This window comes from Antechinus flavipes, chromosome 2 (genome assembly GCF_016432865.1).
Source record: "Antechinus flavipes isolate AdamAnt ecotype Samford, QLD, Australia chromosome 2, AdamAnt_v2, whole genome shotgun sequence".
In the NCBI taxonomy this organism is placed as follows: Eukaryota; Metazoa; Chordata; class Mammalia; order Dasyuromorphia; family Dasyuridae; genus Antechinus; species Antechinus flavipes.
Genome location: NC_067399.1, coordinates 467,679,400 through 467,700,115, shown reverse-complemented (window position 1 = coordinate 467,700,115; position 20,716 = coordinate 467,679,400). Strand labels below are relative to the sequence as shown.

At 32.6% G+C, this 20,716-nt stretch overlaps 1 protein-coding gene and 1 pseudogene across 2 annotated transcripts in view; both read left to right on the top strand.

The window, feature by feature from the left end:
• Nucleotides 1-20,716, top strand: part of SCAI (suppressor of cancer cell invasion) — a 227,936-nt gene that overhangs the window by 131,373 nt on the left and 75,847 nt on the right. For both annotated transcript variants that reach the window (XM_051979634.1, XM_051979635.1), the window contains 3 exons: nt 11,346-11,441; nt 12,987-13,073; nt 19,473-19,571. In XM_051979634.1, coding sequence (XP_051835594.1) covers nt 11,346-11,441; nt 12,987-13,073; nt 19,473-19,571 — 282 coding nt within the window. The remainder of the gene's footprint in view (nt 1-11,345; nt 11,442-12,986; nt 13,074-19,472; nt 19,572-20,716) is intronic.
• LOC127552621 (uncharacterized) lies at nt 10,411-10,509 on the top strand (annotated as a pseudogene).

Genomic DNA, 20,716 nt, shown 5'->3' with positions numbered 1-20,716 from the left:
ATAATTTTTCAAATACCGCCCAAACCCGTCTTACTCATTCCCTTCCTTGAAGAGTAAAAAAAATTTTTGTTTTTATTGTAAAGGAAGAAAGTGTTTTTCAACAGCTAGAGAATGTGTAGTCCTAAACTGACCTGAAGGCAAACTAAAAATTTTGTCTACAGTAATTCTAAAAGCAAATTAGAAAAGCAGCTTTGTAGTTGAAACTTTTAGATCTTCATCTGGAGTTTGAGAAAGTCTTAGTTCAAGTATTAGATTGCTCTCCAATTTTAAAGTAAGAGGCTTGTTCACTAAAAGGCAAATAATTTAGAAAAATGTACTAAGCTTTTTGAAAGTGGATATTTATGATCTTTTCTGAATGATTTGGTAGAATTTAATCACTTAAGCAAATTAGAAGCAAGAATATTTAAAGGAAATTAAAATAGAACAGACATACAGGCTCTTAAATAAGAAAAAAAATTGGAATCATTTTACTTGGTAAAATAAGGAACTGCCCATAACCCTTCAATTTTCCATTTTGATTAGGGAGAAGAGAAAGTTTTGGAAAGAGTTGTTGTAAGTTAAAATTAGTTTTGAGATTTCTTATGGTTTCTAAGCTTTATTTCACAAATTTTGATCTTTTTGCTGATGGGGACGAGTACTTTGAATCATGTAGTGTTTAGAATTGAGCAGTATAGAATGTGGACTCATATTAGGTTTGAGAAATTAATTGAAAAAAATTTTATTCACAGCATGTTTGATCGGTGTTCTGAAGAATAACTGTTGGTGCCGCCTTTGTAACCATAATAATACACTGCTTCATTTTATTCAAATGTAAAATGGGGATGATAATAGCATTTACTTCTCAGAATTGTATTGAGGATCAAAAGAGATATTTGTGTTAAAAAAAAAAAATGCAGGGTCTTTAGATGACACAATGGATAGAGCCCTGTCCCTGAAATCAGGAGTATCTGAGTTCAGATGTAACCTTAGACAGTTAACACTTTTTAGCTGTGTGATTCTGGGCAAGTCAGTTAATCCCAATTATCTTGCAAAAATAAAAATAAAAAAGTGCTTAGCTACCCTTACCCTTCTTTTTGCATCATTACCTTTACTCAAGTTGTCTATTCCATGTAACACATAAATATAGGAAAGCAAAATTAACTCATTTGTGATGTACAAAAAATTTGAAAGATATAGTTTGGTGATGAATATTAATCATGCTAGCAGATAATTAATAAAAGATGTCAGTGGTACTTTTGAATGCCAAAGACTGCTTATGGAATCTAATACTTAAATGCCCTTGGAATAGTAGATATTACTGAGAGTGACAGTCAACTCTGATTAGGTTACAATTAATGATAAGAATGAATATTATAAGAGGTGGACTTATTTTAATGAGGGGCTGATGGATATGACTTTGGTTTTATTCTCACTTCCAGATTACTTAAAAATTCAGGCAATCTCGACAAAAGATCTCTAATGGGCCAGAAATCACTTTATATTAAATTCTTTGTAAGATTTTTTCCCTTTCCCCCTATTCTTTAATATTTTACTTTTCCCCAGTTGCATATAAAACAATTTTTAACATTTGTTTTTAAAGGTTTTTATTTCAGATCCTTTTCCTTCCTCTCTCCACATTTACAAGGTGTATGTGAAGTCATGTAAAACATTTCCATAAAAATCATGTTGTGAAAGTTTTTCCCCTCACTCCTAAAAACTCGTAAGAAAAATTAAATTTAAAAAAGTATATTTAATTCAATCTGTATTTAGAAACAATTAGTTCTTTTGCTTGGTAGGGATAGCATTTTTCATCCTAAGTCCTTCAAAGTTGTCTTGGATTATTGTATTGCTGAGAATAGCCAAGTCATTCTTACCTGATCATCTTATAGTATTGCTATTATTTTGCAAACAGTACATTTCACTTTGCATAAGCTCATGGAAGACTTTCTAGGTTTTTCTGAGAGCATCCTGTTCATTATTTCTTTTTTTGATTAAAGCTGTTTATTTTCAAAACATATGCATAAATAATTCTTAGAATTCACTTTTGTAATACCTTGTGTTCCAAATTTTTTTTCTTTCCCTTCTCCTCATCCCCACCCCTACACAGTAAGTAATTCAATATGTTAAATATGTGGAATTCTTCTATACATATTTCCATAATTATCATGATGCACAAGAATCAGATCAAAAAGGGAAAAGTGAGAAAGAACACAAAATGCAAGCAAACAACAATAAAAGAGATGAAAATATTACATTGTAATTCATACTCAGTTCCCAGTCTTCTCTCTGGCTGTAAATTATTCTCTCTATAACAAGACCATTGAAACTGGCCTGAATCATCTCATTGTTGAAAAAAACCATGTCCATCAGAATTGATCATCGTATAATCTTTTTGTTGTTCTGCATAATGATGTCCTGGTTCTGCTGACTTCACTTAGCATCAGTTCATGTAAGTCTCTCCAGTCCTTTCTGAAATTATCTTGCTGATCATTCTTTACAGAACAGTAATATTCCAAAGCATTCATATACCATAACTTATTCAGCCATTCTCCAACTGATGGACATTCATTCAATTTCTAGTTTCTAGCCACTACAAAGAGGGCTGCCACAAACATTTTTGCACATGTGGGTCCCTTTCCCTCCTTTAAGATCTCTTTGGGATATAACTCCAGTAGTAACTGCTGAATCAAAGGGTATGCACAGTTTGATAACTCTTTGAACATAGTTCCAAATTGCTCTCCAGAATGGTTGGATCAACTCACAGCTCCACTAGCAATGTATTAGTGTCCTAGTTTTCTCACATCCCCTCCAACATTCATCATTATCTTAGTCAATCTGAGAGGTGTGTAGTGGTACCTCAGAGTTGTCTTAATTTGCATTTCTCTGATCTATAATGATTTAGAACACCTTTTCACATGACTATAGATGGTTTCAATTTCTTCATCTGAAAATTGTTCAGATCCCTTGACCATCAGTTGGATAATGGCTTGAATTCTTATAAATATGAGTCAGTTTTCTATATATTTTAGAAATTAGGCTTTTATCAGAACCCTTGGGTGTTAAAATTTTTTTCCCACTTTATTGCTTCCCTTCTAATCTTGCTGTTCATTATTTCTTACCGCACAATAGTATTTTTTTTGAGTTTCTTTTTCTTTCTTTTTTTTTTTAATAACTTTTTATTGATAGAACTCATGCCAGGGTAATTTTTTACAGCATTATCCCTTGCATTCACTTCTGTTCCGATTTTTCCCCTCCCTCCCTCCACCCCTTCCCCCAGATGGCAAGCAACCCTTTACATGTTGAATAAGTTACATTATATCCTGGATATAATATATGTGTGCAGAACTGAACAGTTTTCTTGTTGCACAAGGAGAATTGTATTCAGAAGGTATAAATAATCCGGGAGGAAAAACAAAAATGCAAGCAGTTTATATTCATCTCCCAGTGTTCTTTCTTTGGGTGTAGCTGCTTCTGCCCATCTTTGATCAATTGAAACTGAATTAGCTCTCTTTATCGAAGAGATCCCCTTCCATAAGAATACATCCTCACACAGTATCATTGTTGAGGTATATAATGATCTCCTGGTTCTGCTCATTTCACTTAGCATCAGTTCATGTAAGTCTCGCCAGTCCTCTCTGTATTCATCCTGCTGGTCATTCCTTATAGAACAATAATATTCCATAACGTTCATATACCACAATTTCCTCAACCATCCTCCAATTGATGGGCATCCGTTCATTTTCCAGCTTCTAGCCACTACAAATAGGGCTGCCACAAACATTTTGGCACATACAGGTCCCTTTCCCTTCTTTAGTATCTCTTTGGGGTATAAGCCCAGTAGAGACACCCGCACAATAGTATTTTATCACAATCATATGCCACAATTTAGTTAACCATTTCTCAGTTGATGGGCTTCCCTTCAATTTCTAATTTTTTGCCCTGAAAAAAAAATCTGTTATAAGCATATTTTCTTTTTACATGTATGTCTTTTTTCTTTTTTTTTCCCCCTTTTGGGATACATGCCTACTAGTGATATTGTTAGATCAAAGGGGATGCATATTTGTATAGCACTTTGGGCACAGTTTCAAATTCCTCTATAGAATAGTTGAATCAATTCACAATTCATTCAAAAATGGAATATTTCTTATTTTTTCCCCCATTCCTTCCAACATTTATCATTTTTCTTTTCTGGCCTATTAACTAATCTTAAAAATATAATGTAATACTTCAGAATTGTCTAAATTTGCATTTCTCCAGTAGTGAATTAACAAATTTTTTTTCACATAACTATAAATAGCTTTAATTATTTTATTGGGCATCTTCATATCTTTTGATCATCTATCAATTGGGGAATGGCTCATATATTTGAAAAATGAGGCCTTTATCAGAGAAATTTACTTCAAAATTCTTTTCACAATTACTATTATTATTTCTCTTGGTTTATGTTCTCTTACCCTGTCTTTCATCAAAAGTATTTTGTTTCTGATTACTTCCTTCTACAATATGCTCTCCATTCAATTACCCTTCCTCCTTCTACTATCCCCTTTCTCTCCTGCTTTACTGTAGGGTAAGATATCTATACCTATTTGAATATGCATTTTATTCCATCTTTGAAACAATTCTGATGAGAGTAAAGTTAATTCATCTTTTCTTCTTCCTTCCTCCATGTAAAAGCTTTTTCTTGTCTCTTTTATGCTAGATAATTTAAGCCATTCTACCTTTTCCTTTCTCTTTCTTCCAATAAATTTCTCACCTCTTAATTTTATTTTTTTATTTTCCCTTCATATTCAGTTCACATGTGAGAAAGTTTTTATGAATTACAAGGATCATCTTCCCAAGTAGGAATATGAACAGATTAATTTTAAGACTCTTATGATTTCCTTTTCCCAGTTACCTTTTTATATTTCTCTTGATTTTTGTATGTTCAAGTCAAATAATCTATTAAATTCTGGTCTTTTCATCAAGAATGCTTGAAAGTCCTCTATTTCATTGAATTTCCATTTTTCCTCTTGAAGGATTATGTAAATCATGATTGTAGTACTAGCATCTTTACTCTCTAGAATATCATATTACGAGCTCTCTGATCTTTCAGTGTAACAGCTGCTAAATCTTGTGTTATCTTGACTGTGGCTTCGCTATACTTGAATTGTTTCTTTTTGGACGCTTGCAGTATTTTCTCCTTGACCTAAGAGTTCCAGAATTTGGCTATAATAGTCCTGGGAATTTTCATTTTGGAATCTTAGAAGGTGATCAGTAGATTCTTTGAATTTCTTTTTACTTTCTGGTTCTAGAATATCAAGACTGTTTTCCTTGGTAATTTCTTGAAATATAATGTCTAGTAAGGGGAAATTTTATATCTCTTAATGCTTACTTGCATAAAATAGAGACAGAGAAGATTAATGAATTGGGCTTGCAACAACAACAACAACAAAAAAAAAAAAAAAACTAGAAAAAAAGCAAATTAAAAACCACCAAACAGATACCAAACTTAAAATTCTAAAAATAAAAAAAGAGATCAATAAAATTGAAACTAAAAAAACTATTGTATTAATAAAACTGAGTTGGTTTTAAAATTTTGATTAGAAAAAGGAAAATCAAAATTTTAGTCTCAAAAATCAAAAGGGAGAACTATCCACCAATGAATTGAGGCACCTCATGCTCATAAGTAAAATATTGGGAAGGAGAGAAAGGAGAAAAAGAAAGAGAAAAGCATAATCTGGGGTTAATAAGATGGCTGGAGATACAGAATTAATAGATCTAATTGTAAATGTGAATGGGGTGAACTCTCCCATAATGCAGAAACAGATAGCAGACTGGATTAAACGCCAGAATCCTACAATATGTTGTTTACAAGAAACACATTTAAAGCAGAGAAATACATACAGAGTAAAGGTGAAAGGCTGGAGCAGAATTTATTATGCTTTAGTTGAAGTAAAAAAAAGCAGGAGTAACCATCCTGATCTCAGATCAAGCAAAAACAAAATTTGATCTAATTAAAAGATAAGGAAGGAAACTATATCTAGCTAAAGGGTACCTTTAGCTACCCTTGAAGCAATATCAATATTAAACATGTATGCACCAAGTGGTGTAGCATCTAAATTCCTTAAGGAGAAGTTAAGAGAGTTGCAAGAAGAAATAGATAGCAAAACTCTAATATCGGAAGATCTCAACCTTGCTCTCTCAGAACTAGGTAAATAGAATACTAGAAAAACTAGATATGATAGATCTTTGGAAAAAAATTGAATGGAGACAGAAAGGAGTACTCTTTCTTCTAAGTTCATGGAATCTATACAAAAATTGACCACGTATGAGGGCAGAAAGACCTCAAAATCAAATGCAGAATGTCAGAAATAGTAAAAGCATTTTTTTTCAGATCATGATGTAATAAAAATTACATTCAATAAAGGGCCAGGGGAAAATAGATCAAAAAGAAATTGTAAACTAATTAATCTCATCCTACAGAATGAATGGGTGAAACAGCAAATCATAGACACAATAATTTAATGCAAAAGAATGACAATAATGAGACAATATACCAAAATTTGTGGGATGCAGCCAAAATGATAATAAGGGATAATTTTATATCTCTAGATGCTTCCTTGCATAAAATAAAGAAAAAGAAGATAAATAAATTGGGCTTGCAACTAAAAAACCTAGAAAAGGAACAAATTAAAACTCCCCCAATCAAATACCAAACTTGAAATTCTAAAAATAAAAGGAGAGATCAATAAAGTTGAAAATAAAAATTCTCTTGAATTAATAAATAAAACTAAGAGTTGGTTTTATGAAAAAAAAAACACAACAAAATAGATAAACCTTTAGTTAATTTGATTAGAAAAAGTAAAGAGAAAAATCAAATTTTTAGTCTCAAAAATGAAAAGGGAGAACTATCCACAATGAAGAGGAAACTAGAGCAATTATCAGGAGTTACTTTGCCCAACTTTACGCCAATAAATTTTACAATCTAAGTGAAATGGAGGAATACCTACAAAAATATAGACTGCCCAGATTAACAGAAGAGGAAATAAATTACTTAAATAGTCTCATTTTAGAAAAAGAAATAGAACAAGCTATTAATCAACTCCCTAAGAAAAAATTCCTAGGACCAGATGGTCCTAGGTCCAGATGGATTTGCATGTGTATTCTACCAAACATTTAAATAACAATAAACTCAAATATTATATAAGTTATTTGAAAAAAAAGCAAATGAAGGACTCCTACCAAATTCCTTTTATGACACGGACATGGTACTGATACCTCAACTAGGTAGGACACAAAATAGAAAAAGAAAATTATATACCAATCTCCCTAATGAATATTGATGCAAAAATCTTAAATAAAATATTAGCAAAAAGATTACAGAAAATTATCCCAAGGATAGTACACCCTTACCAAGTAGGATTCATACCAGGAATGCAGGGCTGGTTCAATACTAGGAAAACTATTAACATAATTGACTATATCAATGACCAAATTAACAAAAACCATATGATTATCTCAATAGATGCAGAAAAAGTATTTGATAAAATCCAATTCCCATTCTTATTAAAAATACTAGTGAGTATAGTGGATTTTTCCTTAAAATAGTCAGTAGCATCTATTTAAAACCATCAGCAAGCATCATATGTAATAGGGATAAACTGGAACCATTCCTAATAAGATCAGGGGTGAAACAAGGTTGCCCACTATCACCATTACTATTCAATATTGTATTAGAAATACTAGCCTTGGCAATAAGAGAAGAAAAAGAGATTAAAGGAATTAGATTAGGTAATGATGAAACCAAATTATCACTCTTTGCAGATGATATGATGGTATACTTAGAAAACCCCAGAGAATTAACTAAAAAGATAGTTGGAATAATCCAGAACTTTAACAAAGTTGTAGGATACAAAATAAATCCACATAAATCATCAGCATTCTTATATATCACTAACAAAATCCAATAGCAAAGAGAGATTCCATTTAACATAACTGTTGATAATATAAAATACTTGGGAATTTATCTGCCAAGGGAAAGTCTGGAATTATATGAGCAAAATTATAAAACACTTTCCACACAAATAAAGTCAGATCTAAGCAACTGGAAAAATATCAAGTGTTCCTGGATAGGTCCATTGAATATAATAAAAATAACAGTGCTCCCTAAATTAATCTGTTTATTTAGTGCTATGCCAATCAATCTTCAAGAAACTATTTTAATCACCTAGAAAAAATAACAACAAAATTCATGTGGAAGAACAAAAGGTCAAGAATTTCAAAGGATTCATGAAGAGAAAAGTAAATGAAGGAGAATTCACTGTATCAGATCTAAAACTATGTTATAAAGCAGTAATTATCAAAACCATTTGGTACTGGCTAAGAAATAGAGTAATTAGTTGATCAGTGGAATAGGTTAGGTTCATAGAACAAAATAGCCAATGACTATAACAATCTAGTATTTGACAAATCCAAAGGCCCCACCTTTTGGGATAAGAATTCACTTTTTGACAAAAACTGCTGGGAAAATTGGAAATTAGTGTAGCAGAAAGTAGGCATAGACCCACACCTAACACTGTATACCAAGATAAGGTCAAAATTGGTTCATGATCTACATATAAAGAATGATACTATAAACTAGAAGTACATAGTGTAATGGGCTGAGGCTTGAGTTGATGCACTGAGGTCCCAAGCACATGAGGCTAAATAGTAATTGGACCATACTCTATTAATACGTAAGCTTGGAGAAAGAATGGCCCCCACCCACTCTTTGTGCAAGTCCTGATGTGTTGTATAGGAAATGACGATTTTGGTGGGTGGAGGCAGGGGAGTGGAAAAGGAAGGGAGGAGAGACTTTTTGGGACTGCCATTGCCACGGTTGGCTCGGCTCGCATCGCTCTCTCTTAGCTGATTTGTTTCTCTTCTTCTTTTTGCTTTTGCTGCTTTCGACAACTTTTTCTGTTAAGTGTCTGAGGCTGGATTTGAACTCAGGTCCTCTTGACTTCAAGGCTGGTGCTCTATCCACTGAGCCATCTCCTCCCCTTCTTCCCCTTAAAATATCAACTCAAGCCTCAGCCCATTACAACATAGTATAGTTTACTTCTCAGATTTGTGGAGGAGGAAGGAATTTATGACTAAAGATCTAGAAATCATTATTGATCACAAAATAGATAATTTTGATTATATTAAATTAAAAAGTTTTTGTACAAACAAAACTAATGCAGACAAGATTAGAAGGGAAGCAATGAACTGGGAAAACATTTTTACATTCAGAGGATCTGATAAAGGCCTTATTTCTAAAATAGTAAATTGACTCAAATTTATAATAGTTCAAGCCATTCTCAAATTGATAAATAGTCAAAGGATATGAATAGACAATTTTCAGATGATGTAATTGAAACTATTTATAGCCACATGAAAAGGTGCTCTAAATCACTGTTGATCAGAGAAGTGCAAATTAAGACAACTCTGAGATACCCACTACACACTTGTCAGATTGGCTAAGATGACAGGGAAAGATAATGTGGAATGTTAGAGATGATGTGGGGAAAACTGGGACACTGATACATTTTTGGTGGAGCTGTTAATGCAGCCAACCATTCTGGAGAGCAATTGGGAACTATACTCAAAAAGTTATCAGATTGTGCATACCCTTTGACCCACAGTGTTTCTACTGGGTTTATATCCCAAAGAGATCTTAAAGGAGAGAAAGGGTCCCACATGTGCCAAAATGTTTGTGGCAGCCTTCTTTATAGTGGCTAGAAACCGGAAACTGAGTGGATGCCCATCAGTTGGAGAATGGCTGAATAAGTTATGATATATAAATGTAATGGAATGTTATTATTCTATAAGAAACGATCAGTAGGAGGATTTTGGAGAGGCCTGGAGAGACGTATATGAATTGATGCTAAGTGAAATGAGCAGATCCAAGAGATCATTGTACAATGCAACAATAATACTATATGACGATCAATTCTGACAGATGTGGCTCTCTTTAATATTGCAATGATTCAAATCATTGCAGTGATGAAAAGAGCCATCTACACCCAGAGAGAGAACCATGGGAACAGAGTGTAGAACATATCATGGTATTTTTACTCTCTCTGTTATTATTTGTTTGCATTTTGTTTCCTTTCTTAGTTTTTCCTTTTCCTTCCTTCTTGACCTGATTTTTCTTGTGCAACAAGATAACTGTATACACATATTGGATCTTATGTATATTTCAACATATTTAACATGTATTGGACTACCTGCCAGCTAAGGGAGAGGTTGGGGGGAGGAGGAAAAAATTTGGTTATGCAAGGGTCAGTGTTGTTAAAATTACCCATGCATATGCTTTGTAAATAAAAAGCTTTAATTAAGAAAAAAAAAAAAAAAGGATTCAAATATAAAGGGCGGGAAAGGGAATTTATTAAAACTAACCAAAAAAAAATGAAAAGAACTTGTCAATGTTTACTTTAGCAGTGCATAAAGTAAATTAAAATGATATAGAGAAAATTTGCATGCTTCTGGACAAGAATGACATGCAAATTTGTGAAGTTCCAAATTTTAAAAAAAACAACTTGTTGAATGAAGTTCATGGATTTCATCTATATTATACAAGAATAAATAGTTGATAGACTTTTTATTGTTCATAAAAACCCTTTAAATCATAAATAGTATATAGGTTTCCTTGTTATATATTAATATAGTAGACTTGGGAGTTGGGAAGACCTAAGTTCAAATCCTGATCAAGTACCTGGCAGCTGCATGACCCTGACCAGGTCACTTAACCTGTCCTAAAATCATCTGGAAAATAAGGCAATTAGATTTCTCTCACAGTCACATTAGAAAATATGTGTAAAGGACTTTGCAAGCTTTAAAATACTATATATCATCTATTATTTTTTATTAAATAATAGTCCATGGCTACACAAATATATCACTTTATATTAGAACACAGACTTCATTGACTGTAAATTAAGTGATTTTCTGTACCATGTTGGTTTTTTTTTATGTACACCTTGTATTTTTTTTATTTTTTTGCAAGACAATTGGGGTTAATTGACTTGTTCTGGTTCACACAGTTAGTAAATGTCAAATCTCTGAGGCCAAATTTGAGTTCAGGTTCTCCTGATTTCAGAATCAATGCTCCCTCCATTCATTGTATAATCTAGCTGCCCTTATGAACAATATTCATGTCTTCAGAAAAATTACATTCCTGTGTAAAGAAAAACAAACAAAATGATCAAATTATAGTCAATTAGTAGGTGACTTTATCACATCTTTATTTCTTTCATATGTCATACTTTTTCTATAGATTCTCATTGAAAGTATTTCTGAATTGTCTAAATTGTAAAAATTCATATTATTTTAAAATATTTAACTTGGTGCAATTTATGTTTCAGAGATTTGCCACAGTATGGACAAAAGCAGTGGCAATCTTATTTTGGGCGAACTTTTGATGTCTACACAAAACTCTGGAAATTCCAACAGCAGCATCGGTAAGAAAATGTTTCCTGTTATATTTTCTGTCCAGAGAATATTACTACAAACTATATAGGTTTTGTAGAGACTACTACTGCTAACTTATGGAGGTAATTTAGTCTTCATAAATTATTGTGGCTATAAAAATCACCAACTGTTCATCAGCCTTCAGGGGTTGAACCACCTTTAGTTAGTTAAGATGGTCCAAGACAGTTAATACATTATCTATTGGTTGAGAGGAAGTAGTACTGGAATTACTTTTAGCTGAGCAAGATCTACTAGCTCAACTATTGGAGTTTTCAAGAACCTGGGTGACTTCCACACTCTGATGACATAATGAATATGTCTTAGAGTATTAATGGCTGAGAGAATGAGTGAATGAAATGAAAAAAAATATATTAAATGCTTACTACAGTAAGCTCTGAGAATTAAGAAAAAGTTTTTAATTCAATCTTTTTTCTTAAGTACCTTATCTTCTAAAAGAGGAAGACAATATATGTAGGAAAGATATGACTAAATAAGGGATTTTTTTTGGTTTTTGTTTTTCCTAAAAAAATGAAATGGAATTGGGGTATGCATTGGGGAAGAATCAGGCAGATAATAAGATTGCTGGGTGGAATGTGATGAATGAGATAGGTAGATGGACTGGAGTATGATCTAATGTCCAGGGGAGCCAGCATATTAGATTGTACATCTTTAGTCAGAAGGCATTGGATTGGGCCCTTGAATGGGAATTTCAAAGATGAGTGGATTAACGTCTTCATGAACTGGTGCATAAATTTAGGAAGACCTGAATATAGAGGTCCAAGTGTCAAATCTGGTGTGGGAAGAACAAGTCATTGATGACACATGGTAAGAAGGCCCAAGTGAATGTTATTCTGTTTTCATTCCAATTGTGACCCTCATTATTCTGGTGACTAGAGATAACCATATTTCATTGTCCTGCCTCAGTTTTTTTTTTATTGGCCAAATGATAATAATGGTTTGTAGCTGAATTTTTATGTTAGAATGGGGAAGAAGGAAACTGTAAAAATTAGTATTTAAAAAGGTAGCACATTTATTTGACCTTTACAAAAATGTTCTTACATTTGTAATAATCCAGAAGGAACACTATGATGTATAAATCATATTTCAAAATTTTTAAATAGGTTTCCTTATTACTGACAGAATGATAAATTCATACTATTTGTAAGTTGGAATGTATTTTTTGAGAACATCTAATCAAGCCCTATTAAATACTTTAAAGATAACTTTGTCAAGGTCACATAGTAGCGATCTTGAACTTAGAATTTTATATCAAATATAATCTTATTTTGCATTGGTTTTGACTTGTTGACCATACTATATCTTTGTGGTGTTTCCTCAGGTTGTCTTAAATATCAGTTGTTTCATCTTGAGTTCATAAGAGCAAATAATAAATGTTTTTTGAAGTGGTGAAATAGCTGCTTTGAGATCACTTTGGGGGGAAAATTTCGAATAAGACAATTGTATTTGCAAATCTGTGTTTTCTTTGTTATTTAAACTTCGTGTCTATTTTCTCCTCCCCTTTAAAAAAAAAACAGTCAAGTCTTGGATAATCGGTATGGCTTGAAGCGGTGGCAGATAGGGGAAATTGCTTCCAAGATTGGACAACTTTACTACCATTATTAGTAAGTAAACAAACTATATATAGACTAACATATTATACTGAGAGGGGTGAATTAAAACATGTAGGAATTGAAGTATGGGTTAACCTTGATTCCTAGTGTAAGAAGAGAACTAATCAAATGATATTCTAAGAGTTTAGAAAACAAAACAGATGGGGATGACATGAGGTGATTGACACTGAACTACATGTCAAGCAATCTCCTGTCTCTCTGGGAGACTTTCATACTTCTTCCATGAAGATACTTCATACCTATATGTAGTGTTTAGGAGTCTGCTCATTTGAAATGAACTCCAGGAACTCTAATGGTTTATATGTTTGTATACATATACATAACTATCTATAGGTATATATATATTTTATAAAACAGCAAGCTTACAGAGTAATGAGGTATTTATTAAAAGATGATGTGTGGTAATAATCATTTTATAGTTGACTATATCCTTAAAATAATAACATGTGGGAAAGGGATGGGAACATCTTTTAGGGAGCCTGCCCTTTATCAACAGTAATTATTTATTAAGTTATAAGACGAATTGCACATATAGAAGATAAGATAAATATACTTAGACTAATGATTCTTATTAAAAAGACATTAATATTTAGCAAACTGTAAACTCAAATAGGATTTGTGCTGTAATTTTGTAGCCAAAATGGCATCAGCATTTGGGGCTGTATTAATAAGAGCATAGTATCTAATAAAGAGTGGTGATAGTCTCCTTGCACCCTGCCCTAGTCAGATCTCTAGTTCTGGAGTATTATGGCTGATTCATGGCAATACATTTTAGGATGGATATTGGCAAGTTGGAGTTTTTCTGAGTATAATGATTTCCTTATCACTGGAATTCCTCTAATTCCTACAATGTACAAGTCCATGATACGTGGCTTAGATCAGCTCCTTTTTAGGTATGGTCAAAAGTGTTTTGAGAGGCACTAGACTTCTTTTTTTCTCTCAAATATGTTCTCCACATACATGCTGCTTACAGCCTTAACAATTTAGAATCAATATGTATATATAGTCTCAGAAATCCCATTGTTAATTTACAACACTGCTCATTTGGGATCCTTGGAACTTCGAATCCTAGAGACTAAGCAACTTCTAAATTTCATTGTCAGAATTTCCACAAAACAGATCTTTGAGATGTATGCCATTTATTCTCACCTGTCTCTGAGCAGGAATCTTTTCTACAATATTCTGAAGAAGTCATTCAACTTTTGCCTTTAAGCAAAAGAACTCACTTTTGAACAGATTTTTAGGATGCTCTTCCTTTTACCAAACCAAATTCTTTTTTTTTTTACTTCTACTCCTTATTTTCATTTCTCCCCTCTGAAATTCAACTAAAACAAATATAATCTCTCACTACATGGCTTTTCCACAATGATCCTTTAAATACTTGAAGACAGCAATCCTCACCCCACTTTTCTCTTATCTGAGTGACAGTCACCGTCAATCTGGATAAATTCGATAAACTCTAGCTTCACATTCCTAAAATAAAAATAAAATGTATCCTAAAATAAGGATAGAATCAAATGAGTCTAGGCTTGGTCTGATAAAGAGAGATAAGTACTTAATATTCATTGAACATATTAATTTTTTTAGGTTTGAGATGAAAAGAAGATCCTAGAGGAAAGAGATAAAAAAGACAGTTTATTAAGAAGATGCAGGTCAAAAATTATCTTGGGAACAACTTGAGAAAAACCAAGGATGTTTCCTTTTCCTTTTGTCATTTGATGGAGTTATGCTAATGATGTTTGTGATAGCCATAGCTTAAAAGAAAAAATTTAAAACATAAATATAGAAAAAGAGGAAACAAAAATACTTCTATTTATTGATGACATGCTGATTTACTTAGAAAGCCCCAAAGAATCAGCAAAGAACTAATTGAGAATTCAATAACTTGAGAAAATTAGTCAGATGTACAACAATCAACAAAAATAATGAATGTTAAAGGTCTCCTGATTTTAAAAAGTTATAAGATAACTAGATTAATTATCTTTCACTAGTAATAGTGAAGGACTGTGGGGAAATTCTTAAAGGAAAAAAAGAGATACCAAAGAATAAAATAAATAACTTCAGGTACATGAAAGTGAAAATCTTTCATAAGAACAAAGTTGATGGAAGAAGAGTATCAATTCACTGAGGAAAATTCTTTTTTTAATTCAACTATTTCTTAGAAGGGCTTGATATATCCAAGATATGTGGCCAACAAACAAAAATTATTAAGACTGAACATTATTTTCTAAGAGAAAAATCAAAAGGTTGGAACAAATGGTTCTCAAATTATCACAAATGATTAGTAAGTACATAATATATTGCTCCACATTATTAATATTAAGAGAAATCTGAGGGAGGGAGATCAAAATAGTAGAGTAGCAGGAAGACAGTGAGTTTTCTTCCACAGTTCCTCCAAACAGATCTTAATACTTAAACTTGATTAAAACTTAAACCTGATTAGAAAATCTAAGGAAAAAAAATAGACTAAGTCATTTTTCCAATCCTAATTGTCATAGGAAGATAGAGAGGTCTGTGGTGATCGGGGAGTAAATGTAGGAAGGAACATCTGCAGAGAGAGGTTGTGCACCAGGGCAAGGAGAGATTTCAGATCTCACAGAGAGAAAGCTTACCTTGTGGAGAGTGCTGGAAAAGATGCCAATGTATAGTTCTTTTGTTCACTTTCTTTTTCTGGGTAAGAGATCCAAAATGGATAAGGAGGGTACCTGTGCATATGGGTGGCATTCCTGGACCATTTGTGTGCCCCAGACCACATACAAAGTTAGGAGCAGCATCAGAAGCAAGCATAGCTATGAATAGCGCTGTGTGCATCGGAGGATAGAAGTGGAATCAAGTTCTCGTTTCAGCATTCAGCCCAGTCTGAAGCCTGCAACAGAATAACCAAGAGAGGAAATTCAGATCTACAGGGCACCTAATAAGTTTGTTCTTCTCAACGAACAGAACTTTCAGGTTGTCTCATCATGACTAAGTCCAAGAGCATTTTATTAAAACTTCAAATAAGGTGTTTCCATAGGCTCAGACTCAAACCTAAGTCCGCAAGAGCTTATAGAACTCACACAAGAAGGGCAAAAATTAGACTTTGCCCTGGATTGGACCACATTGGGAGCACTGAAATTTTTTAGCTACCTAGCCCAAGTTGTTGCTAAAATTCTGGAATAACAAAATACTACCCAAAGAAACCCATAACAAAACCAGACTATCCATTACTTCCAAAAATATATAGCGCCTAATTCTAATATAAAAGCTAAAATCAGGAAGAAGGCTGGGAGAAAGAGAGAAAAAAAAAATCGCCTTAAAAAAATTATCATGATGACTGGGAATTTCTAGATAAAAACACAGAAAAAGAACATAACTCCATTACAAACTTTAAAAGAAAACACATTTTTGACAACTGAAATTCACAATTTCATTTGGAAAGATTTGAAGTGAAGGCTTAAAAAAAGTTTTCATCAATAAAATGAGTGTACTAGAGGGAAAAAATTAGAAAAGAAATGAGAGTTACAGAAGGAAGAAAAGTGGAAAGGAAATTAAAGCTTGGCATGAAAAGTACAAAATCATATCTAAACAACAAATTCCCTGAAAATGTGAATGAACCAAATAAAAGCCAATGAATGCACGAGGCAACAAGAAATATTAAAGTCAAAAGATGAACAAAGTAGAAGAAAATATAAGGCATCTCTTAGCAAAAACAACTAACCTGGAAAAGAGATTGACAGATAATGTAAGAGGTACTGAACTGTGCGAAAGCTCTGATTGGGAAAAAAGGAGACAATATTCTATTTTAAGAAAGCTTAGGAGAAAACTTCCTAGACTTCTTAGAAGTAAAGTGCAAAGTAAAATTTTTTTTAAAAATCCATTCGTTACCTCTTGAAAGAGATAACTATATGAAAACTCCCATAGCAAAATTGCTAAAATCTAGAACTAAAATCTAGAAATTGCTAAAAATCTAAGAACAAATATTGCAAGCATGTGTAAAGCATGCAGTACTCTTCAAGTACTGAAGAGCTAGTCAGGATCATACATGATTTAGTAACCAGCATTCTAAAGGAATGAAAAACTGGTAGTACAGTATTTGAGAAAATGGACTTATAGCTAAGAATAACTTAGTAATTCAAAACTTAACTTAGTTATGCAAAACTGAGCATAGTGCTTCTAAGGAGAAAATTAACCTTTAATGAAATAAAGGACTTCCAAGCATTCCTGCCGAAAAATTGCTTCATAGATAATTTGAAGTGCAGACACAGGATTCAGAAGAAACACACACACAAAATATGAAAATAAGCCATAAGTAACAAAAAAAAAAGACAAACTGCTATAGGAGATGATGATTGTGTCTCCTTTCATGTCCTCCTCCCCCACCAAACTTCTCATCAAGATCATAGAGGGATATTAATAAGACTGAGAGCTATGAACAATTGTATTATGTCCTATTGAATAAATAAAGAAAGGAAAGACAGGGCAAAAAGATCATACTGGAGGAGCAAGGAAGAATAGAAAAAAGAAATTCACATAATCAGTATATAGAAATATGCAAAATAAATGCAAAAAATGAGAAAAAGGGTATGGGGGTAGTGTGATACTTGAATCTCACCACCATTGGGTACAGCAAAACATTTTATTCAAAAGGGAAATAGAAGAGAAAAGACTGGAAAGAGGAAAATTAAGGAGAGCATATTAAGGGAGAAAACAGTTTTAAGCCAAACAAAATATGAAAAAGTTAGAAATATTTATTGTAACTCTTCATGTGGCAAGAAAGAATTGGAAACCTAGGGAGTACCCATTGCATGAGGAATGTCCAAACAATGTGACAGAATACTATTGTGTTGTAATAAACGATGAAGGGGATGGTTTTAGAGAAAATTGGGAAGACTGATAACAGAATGAAGTGGCAGAATCAAGAGAACAATGTATACAGTGACAATTATATTGTAAAGATAAATAACCTTGAAATACTAAGGAAGTCTGATCAGTGCAATGACTAGGAATGATTCCAGAGAACTCATGATGAAACATGCTTTTCATCTCTTGATAGAACAGTGAAAGACCCAGAGTAGTTTTTAATTGTAATGTTCGTTTGTTTTTTTTAAACATGGCCAAAATAGGAAATTTTTTTTTGCTTGACTAAGCATGTAATGTTTTTTTATTTTTCTATTTCAATTGGAGGGTGGTAATGGAGGTGAGGGGAAGAGATTTTTGCTAATTGAAAAAATAAAACTTTAAAAAAGAAAATTGCAGATCAAAACAACCTTGAAGTTATATCTTATACCTAATAAATTGGTAAAGGTGAGAAAAGAGGGAAGTAGTCAGTATTATATAGGACATAGAAAGAAAAATTCATTGATCCCATTTTGGGGATACATGTGAATTGGTTCATTTGTTTTGGAAATCATTTTGGAATTATATTAATAAAGTGATTAAAAAGTCCTTACTCTGACTCAGAGATCCTACCTTGAGTATGGACCTTAAATCAAACCAAAAGTAGAGCTCCATGTACACTAAAATATTCATAATTTTTATAACAAAAAATGTAAAGTCTATAGATGCTTATCATTAAGGGAATGGTTTAAAAAAAATAGTGGCATATTAATGTCTTGGCCTATTATTATGCTGTGAGAAATAGTGACTGAAAAATCTAGGAAGGGCTACAATGAGACACGTTAAGATGAGAATACTCCCTCAGTACTTGGACTGTGTAGCACAAATAGGAGACACATACCTCAAAAAGTTGAAGATGCCCATCAGTTGGGGAATAGCTGAATAAGTTATGGTATATGAAAGTAATGGAATATTATTGTGCTATAAAAAATGATGGGTAAGCTGATTTTAGAAAGACCTGAAAAGATTTATATGAACTAATGCTGAACAAAACAAGCAGAACCAGGAATATATTGTACATAATAATCACAAGTTTGTGCAATAATCAACTTATGAAGGTGAAGGATTCTAAATACAAGCTTTGAGTGTTTGAGTTTCCGGTATTTATTACTGTTCTGGATGCAATAGGAAAGTTTTTTCCCCCCTACACTGAAGAATCTTATTCCTGTTCATAGCACTAGAGGTCATTTAGTTTAATCCATATTTGGAACCTGAATCTCCTTTACAATTTCTCCAACAAGCGGCCATCCAGCTTGTTTGAAGATAGCAAGTAACGACTTTCTTTCCCAAGCAGCCCACTTTATTTTGGTACAGGGCTGGTTTCTAGGAAGTTTTTCTTATGCTGAGCTGAAACCTGAATTAAAAACATGTGCTTCCTGGTTTTGAGGAGCTTATAGTGTAGGAAAAAAAGCTCCTATATTTTTGTAAACAGTAGAGGAGCCAAGTACCTATATATTTGGAGAGTTTGAGATACACCCAGATATAGAGAATTAAGATGATATATTTCTCCTACAGCCTGCGTACATCTGAGACCAGCTATCTGAATGAGGCCTTTTCCTTCTACTCTGCAATCAGACAGAGATCTTATTACTCTCAAGTCAGTAAAGAGGACAGGTATGGTGGAAGTAACACAATACCTATGAGTTTATAAATAATGGTATCTAATACTCATGAACTGCACTTCATTTAGTTTCTGTACCTAAGTGAGTGCATCACACAGAGTAGTTGCTTAATGTTTATTGAATTGAATTATATAACAAAATTAGGTAGAAAAGCTCAAATTTTGGTGATAACTGTTATATTCATCTAAATAATTTTACAATTTAATTCTGTCAAAAAAAGGGAAAAGATTTGAAGTTAATTGAAGTGATGGTTAAATATTTATGTTCTTTGTAACTTTTAATTCATTAGTAGGAATATTTTTCAACATTTTTAAGATAACCCAGAGTATGAAACTTTAGAGAATTTTTTTTTTGTTACTTATACTTTAGGAAAACTTACCTGTACTTTTTGAAGTTTAACAGTCTTATTAGAACAAACATAAGCTATCTAATGTAGTCTCTTCATTGCCTAGTCTCAACCATTTCAAAATGTTATTACCATAGGACAGTAATTCCAGAACATGTATATATACATATATAAACATACATATATATATATACATATCAAAAATTATAAGAACATAAAAGAAATTTAAATTTTGGTTCCTTCATATGATAAGAAAATTAAAATCTTTATAATCAGAATGATGATGATGATCCCTTATATTTGTATAGAGTTTTACATCATCTTACTTAATCTTTACAATAGCACAAATGTAATACCTCTTTTATAGACAAGGAAACTGAATTTCAAAGAATTTAACTGATTTTTTAAATAATAAGTAGCAATGCTGGGACTAGAATAAAGTTCTTAGAATGAGTTATTGTGATGTGAATTCAGTTATAATGGGAAGCCCATTATTTTCAGGCAGGTTGAGAAAGGATGAAATCTTCACTACATTCTATGTAATGCATTTGAGATTACACCATTGTGTTCTAAAGAACTAATTTGTGTCTTGTTACAATCCTGGTTTCCTTAGCATTTTTTTTATACCCAGTGTCTTAAGTTCTCTCTCTACTCTCAAAGTAGTGTAAATGCCTTGCAATTTAAGCATTGAGTATGCCTTGTACTTGCCATTTGCAAGTTCAAAAACATTTAATACACCTTTCTGAGTGAAACTGATCTCCGTTAATTTTTGTAGAGATCTGCATGGTGCT